Consider the following 7500-nt stretch of genomic DNA (forward strand, 5'->3'; position numbering starts at 1 on the left):
ATTCTATGACGGGTTTGTGCGATATAGTCATAGTATCTTTAATTTAGGATAATTTACAGCTCTAGCTGGCTTAGACTATTGTGTCCTAAAGGCCATTTTTTGTTCTGTTATAGGAGCCTGATTTAGGCTATACGACACGATCACAGTTGCCGAGCATTCTGTTTCATATTTTGATCGGTTGATCTTTTGTTAAGTCGAAACGGAGGCCTAACGTTGATGCATATAGCTTATGCTAGTGAAGTTTAATAGGTTAGGCCTAGGTGCGTGTTGGTAGGCTAATACCCGTGCGACTATTACCGGCCCTATTTTGGTGACCCATTAAAGTTCTGATGCTAGACTAATATAAAAAAAATCACTATTAATGTACTCATACTTAGTATCAAGTTAGGCTAGTAAACTGAGAAGCCTAGTATCAACTTTTCTGTTGTAACATAACCTACAGTAAATGGCCTTATTTTATTCCTTTTGAAGTATCAGTTTTTATAGTTTATATACAAAAGATTTATTTCAATGTCGTTACTGTTCTTGAAATATTTTATTTTAACTGTTAATTTCTTCTCGTAGTTTCCTTTCCTCACTAGGCTATTTTCTCTGTTGGAGGCCTCGGGGTTATAGCATCCTGCTTTTCTAACTTGGCAAATAATAATGATAATCTGGGGACTGTAACGGGTGGGATTTCTTGCTGTTGTAAAAATATCAACATGAGACATATGCTTAGACTATACCAATGCTTATTTGCATGATACTTTGTAGTAAATTCAATCATTTTAGTAATTACTAATGGTGTTTCCTGAAAGATACATGTACCTGTGTAAATATACTTACCTTTACTCCTATTCTACTAACAATTACGACAATTGGACTTATAATTGATAGGCCTACTCAGCATTGTAAGGTTGTGAAAGAGACATTTGTTGATTGGCCCCAACCCATGTTATGCTCCATCTTATCCGAGAAGCATATATTATGTTTGTTTATTGTGTAGGGTGAATTATCCAACTTTCCTCCACAACATGGCTTGTGTGTATTTTCTATATATTTTTCGTTATTTTTGATGGGGGAAAAACGTATAATTAAAGCTATTTAGTAGTATACTGTAAATATCCAAAAGAAATTGTATAGTAATTCTGTACTTACTACATGTGCCACTTGTTGTTGCTGGTTTTGTTGTCACTTCTGGTGCTGGTGTTTTAGGCGGTTCAGTTACTCCTACATCTGGAAGCAATACTACCGTTAAAGAAATCAGGAATACTGTCTTATTTATTAGCTTGTGATTATTCAATGCGAATTCTCGCAAAACTAAATAGCCATATTTTCGTGAACGATTAAGATTTTCACCAGTTTATTGAACGCTTTATTTTTTTTTAAAGATAATCTATAGAGTAGGCCTACCTTGTGTACTATCATCTGTAATGTACCTCTGTTCATCGAAGATTGCTTGCATTTTACCTTGTCTGGGCTCCTTGTGCGGAGTGCTGGTTGGGCGAATAAAAAGAGGAATTGAATGAATAGAAATAAATTGAAAAAATTACACTGGAAAGGTAAATCGTGAAGGGATTGTAAAAAAATGTATGGATACTTTTTACTTTTGCATATGATTGTGTGAAATGTTTATATTGCAGATATGAGATGGAGTGAAAATATTTACGTAATTGACATAGGAATATTGAAATTATACCGCTGATAATTTACTGAATCACAAAAAAAAAAAGAAAAAAAAAACCTTACTCAAAAGTACTATTCGTCGTCATAACCATTTTTCAGCTTGATAATGCTACTTCTCATTTATTATACTGTTGTTACAATTATTAATATTATTGATATTGCTGTCTTTATTTCCTTGTTAAGAATACGGTTGAAATTATATTTGTAATAATCAAGTAAGTCCCAATCGATAAAAACCATTGACTTGAAAGCTTATTCGAAGACTTTCAAACTGGTTAAAAGTTTCACGACATTACAATTAAAATTTTCATGGTCATTGTGTCAGTAGATTTCCCGAAAAAGGAAAGTGACTTACGTTCCTGTGTCAGTGGGAACAGCATTCACACACAAGAAACTCTGGAGAAGAAGAGGAGATAGATTAATGTAAACAGTTTAATATCAGATTTATCAATTACACCAAATATCAGAATATATATCAATATTGTACCAGGATTAACTAGTATATATTAATCTCTCTAGATGAATTAAGTTGGTTTTTTATAAAAAAAAGAAAAAGAAATCTATAGTGAGAAAGTCATCCTAATTCATAAAACATGTGATGTAGTGAAGTTAATGCGAACCATGCATCCGTTGCAATCAAGAATACAAGGATTTGGGTATAGAGGTCACATCGAAAAGGATTTGCTGTTAGAACAGAATGTTTAACTTATCTTGGACTGTATATCTCAAGGTGGAAAGGGCATAAACACACACACACACACACACACACACACACACACACACATATATATATATATATATATATATATATATATATATATATATATATATATATATATATATATATATATATATATATATATATATATATATATATATATATATATATATATATATATATATATATATATATATATATATATAGAATGTGTGTGTGTGCATGATAGACATATATAGGCCTATTTATGTATGATAAACAATGTATATATACTGTATATATAATAGCCTATACGTATGAGATATATATGTATATATATATATATATATATATATATATATATATAGAATGTGTGTGTGTGCATGATAGACATATATAGGCCTATTTATGTATGATAAACAATGTATATATACTGTATATATAATAGCCTATACGTATGAGATATATATGTATATATATATATATATATATATATATATATATATATATATATATGTGTGTGTGTAAATATATATATATATATATATATATATATATATATATATATATATATATATATATATATATATATGTAATATATATATATATATATATATATATATATATATATATATATATATATATATATATGTTTGTGTGTATATACACACACACACACACACACATATATATATATATATATATATATATATATATATATATATATATATATATATATATATATATATATATATCGCCTGTATCAACCTTAAGCCATGACATCAAAACCTTCTCTTGAAGTTATGAATGGCAAAAAGACCATTCTATAGTTTTAAAGTCAAAGAAGTGAAAGACTCGGGATTCTAATGCTTCACTAATCAAGTAACACAACGGGTAATGTGGTAAACGCACAATGCAATGCACTAATGGAAGCTTTCTGTTTAAATAGAGCTCCTAGTGGACTGGTCTGACAGGATCTCATCTAGTAGCAATATCAAATCTAAACCCCAATCACAATTTCCCAACGAAGGAAACTATACCACTTCGAGCCATCTCGTGTGGTTCATCGAGTATTGGAAAAGCTTTAATGCCTTTCCAAAGCACACTGGCTCTTTGCTTTAGATTTTCTGACGTAGGCCTATATTTCAACTGTTGTTCATATATTTCCTGGTTAGTGAAGTTTTGTATGTTAGTCATTTTGATTTTAAATAATATTGATGTTGATAATGATCTTAATATTTATTCTGCTAGAAGCTTAGAAACTTTATTTTTCTTTTACCTAGCATAAGATAATTTTCACAATTTCCTACTTCCATGCGTTTATTGATAAATTTGTTTATTCTTGGAAGCAAGATGGTGTAGAGTTTAGAGCTTGACTGTATAGAGTGTAAGCCCCTTTTTTCCTTGGGGTTTTCAAAATCTCGTCTCTTCACTGGAACAATTCAAACCTAAAATCTTGTGGAGGAAACTGCTTGGAAGGAAATTACAAAAATCTGGCAGAAATCCATCAGATATGAGATGGAAAAGTTTTTGTCATTTAGGGATATAATAAGTCTTTGTTAGGGCTGGAAGCTTGATATGTTTTATATCTTTACTACTTTTTATGTAAAATGCTAAGGAAAAACAGATATTGAATAAATAATAGAAAATGAATCAGCTATAGATAAATTTGGTATGCCTGACTTCATTTACAGTTGATTTATTTGGAATTCCTAAAGAAAAATGTCATTCTAAACATTCCAGCTGAGAACTTCTGTCAAATAGCTTCCACATTACATCGTTTTAGCAGATGCATGAATAAAATTTTCCAAAGGGTTGTTTATAGAAGTGGTTACTAAAAGTGAACCCTTGGTTAAACTCTAAACACATCGAAGTCGTATGCAATTGAACTATATTTGACATCTGTAAGTCCCAACTGAAATCTGTATCAGACCACTTTGGGTCTACCTCGAAGAAACTGAAAGTTTACTCCTGCTAATAGACTATTAACAAATACTACGCTTACCCTGAATTGACTTTCCAAAAATTCTAAAAGAAAAATGTGGGCGATAAAAGGGAAATTTCATATTTTCTTTTTACTGTTAAAATCTCCTTGATCTTATTTTTTTATTCGTAACGTAAAAAGAATGAGCAGAGAGTGGGAAAGGAGCGGCCAATGAAGCATCGTTGTGAAAAAAAAAAACATGAACAAACATTTTTCTCACAAATATCAAATGGTTGCCTTAGAATTGTATAACTAGCAAGACAGCCTATCTATAAAAGAGAATATAGACTTGAGCTTACCAGAAGGAGCAGACCCAAAGTCAGCTGGACGGATTCCATCTTGGCTCAGTCGAGTCAAAGAAGAGTTCTCTTGCAGAACCGAAAGAGTCAACTGGATTGACAGGTTCACCGTCTCGGAGGAAGGATCGTGAATGTCGTAGTTTATAAAGAGGCCAACTAATAGCCTCAGGTGATTTGATGACGTATTTCTTAATGATTTTTGACATTCCTTAAACACTTGTGATAGGCGTAACCATTAGTGTCATTGGTTTTGAAGAAAATAATAATTTTCTGAGAACAAGTTTTTAATGAGAATATCCTTATACACAGTATGTACATATTTATGTACGTACCTGTATATATATATATATATATATATATATATATATATATATATATATATATATATATATATATATATATATATATATATCTATATATCTATATATATATATATATATATATATATATATATATATATATATATATATATATATATATATATATATATAATATGCGTGTGTATGTTTATGTATTCTCACCACCGTTAAATTGAATTGATACTGGTACTTACTCAACATGTTCTTGGGTGCTACAAAATAAGTTTCATAAATTGAAAGAGACGGGAAATCACTAGTTGTTTCAAGTTCCAAAAGAATAGTCATACTTTTAAGTTTGTTTCTTATTATTTTTATTTTTATTATACAAAGGGGCTTTCACACAAACGCGTTTTACTCTTTTAAATCACAAAGAAGATTTCATAAAGTAATCATTCGCATGGATCAGAGAGGAGGAGACATAATGTTTAAGTAATATTCATAAACAATAGCACAAGGAATCTCGACACACGGACCTTAGTCTTTTGTCGGCTACGTATCAAGATTCGGGTGACGGAAGTATACTTTCATCGTCAGCATTGAGGGGGGATAAGAGATGTCCCTCCACCAGAACATAGCACGATGGTCCTTTCTTTGGCGACAGAGGAAAGAGCTGACACCAACCTCAGGCTCGATGATCATTTCCTGAATCGCTAGAAAGACACAACAGGAAATGAGAGTATTGCAACCACATAGTTCATATCTGTCAGCATCACTTGATCTTCCAACTTAATGCATAGGAAGAGATTCACATGATCTTAGCATGTTACTGGTTACTAAGGTGGCCTATTTTAGCTATATATGTAAATATATATATTTATTCATAGACAGATCTACACACACATATATCTATATTCTACAAGTCATTATCATCATTAGCCATTGTTAGTGAACTGCAAAACAAAGGCCTCTGACATGTTCATCCACTCGTGCCTGTTTATGGGCTTTATATGCCAATATGTACCCACAAACTTTCTTAGCTTGTCAATCCATCGTCATTTCATCCTTCCCCTGCTTCTTTGGTTATCTGTAGGGGCACATTCTGTTATTGTTAATGTCCATCTATTATCTACTATTCTCATTATATGTCCTATCCATATCCATTTCATTTCTTTTTCCTACTTGTTAGAATATCCTCTACGTTAGTTTCCACTTGTAGCCTCTTATTCTTTACATTTCTCTTTGAGTTATTACTAGCTTATGTTCTAAGGCTTTAGTAAGGCTCCAAGTTTCTAATGCATAAGTTAATACTGGTAAAACCATCTGATGAAATACCTTTCTGTTCATAATCTCATTTTGTTTACCAAAAGCTTTCAGTCCCATGCTTATTCTTCTTTTAATTTCGATCTCGTGTTCTGGTGAAATATGTCCTACATATGTGTATTCATTAACAATTTCCGGAGGTTCATTTATAACCCTTATTTGTTATCTCTCCATTTTCATTAGACAATATCTAAGTTTTACTCATATTAATTTTCAGTCCAACATTTCTGCTTTCTCTATTCAAATCTATCTTCTGTAATTCCTCCCATGATTCACTAAATTTAACCATATCATATGCAAATCTTATTTTATTAAGGCATTCTTCTTAATGTTAATTCCTACATCTTCCTAATCTAAATTTTAAATATTGCTTTTAGGTATGTTGTGAATAATGTAGGAGAGATTGGCTCTCCCTGTCTTACTATTTTCTCAGAATTTTCTCCCTATCTTTATGCTGTTCTAACGTAAGATTTATCCATTCCTTGTCTTTGAAGAGCTTTCATAACTGCTGAAGTTTTGATAGAATCAAAAGCTTTCTCATAGTCTATAAATGCCACACATAGTGGTTTGTCATACTCTGATGATTTTTTCACTAGCTGGTTTATAAGGTAGTAGGTTGGCCAGGGCACCAGCCACCCGTTGAGATACTACCGCTAGAGAGTTATGGTGTCTTTTGACTGGCCAGATAGTACAACATTGGATCCTTCTCTCTGGTTATAGTTCATTTTCCCTTTACCTACATACACAGAGCGAATAGTCTGGTCTATTCTTTACTTATTCCCTTCTGTCCTCTTACATCTGACAACACTGAGATTACCAAACAATTCTTCTTCACCCAAGGGGTTACTGCACTGCAATTGTTCAGTGGCCACTTTCCTCTTTAAGGGTAGAGGAGACTCTTTAGCTGTGGTAAGCAGCTCTTCTAGGAGGACACTCCCAAATCAAACCATTGTTCTCTAGTCTTGGGTAGTGCCATAGCTTCTGTGCCATGGTCTTCCACTGTCTTAGGTTAGAGTTCTCTTACTTGAGGGTACACTCAGGCAAGCTGTTTTGTCTTGTTTCTCTTCCTCTTGTTTTGTTAAAGTTTTTCTAGTTTATGTGGGAGATATTTGTTTTGGTATTGTTACTCTTCTAAAACATTTTATTTTTCCTTGTTTCCTTTCCTCACTGGGCTATTTTCCCTGTTGGGGCCCTTGAGCTTATAGCATCCTGCTTTTCCAACTAGGGTTGTAGCTT

The 7500-nt window shown here is 32.1% G+C and overlaps 1 protein-coding gene across 1 annotated transcript in view; it reads right to left on the reverse strand.

The window, feature by feature from the left end:
- LOC137642450 (trypsin-like) overlaps positions 1-4764 on the reverse strand; it is a 13602-nt gene extending 8838 nt beyond the window's left edge. The window contains exons 1-4 of the mRNA XM_068375013.1: positions 4646-4764; positions 2021-2061; positions 1393-1475; positions 1138-1215 (exon numbers count right to left, since the gene is read on the reverse strand). Of these exons, the coding sequence (XP_068231114.1) occupies positions 1138-1215; positions 1393-1475; positions 2021-2061; positions 4646-4684 (241 nt within the window). The 5' untranslated portion in view covers positions 4685-4764. The remainder of the gene's footprint in view (positions 1-1137; positions 1216-1392; positions 1476-2020; positions 2062-4645) is intronic.
- Between the last annotated feature and the right edge of the window lie 2736 nt (positions 4765-7500).

Source organism: Palaemon carinicauda, chromosome 6, assembly GCF_036898095.1.
Source record: "Palaemon carinicauda isolate YSFRI2023 chromosome 6, ASM3689809v2, whole genome shotgun sequence".
NCBI lineage: Eukaryota > Metazoa > Arthropoda > Malacostraca > Decapoda > Palaemonidae > Palaemon > Palaemon carinicauda.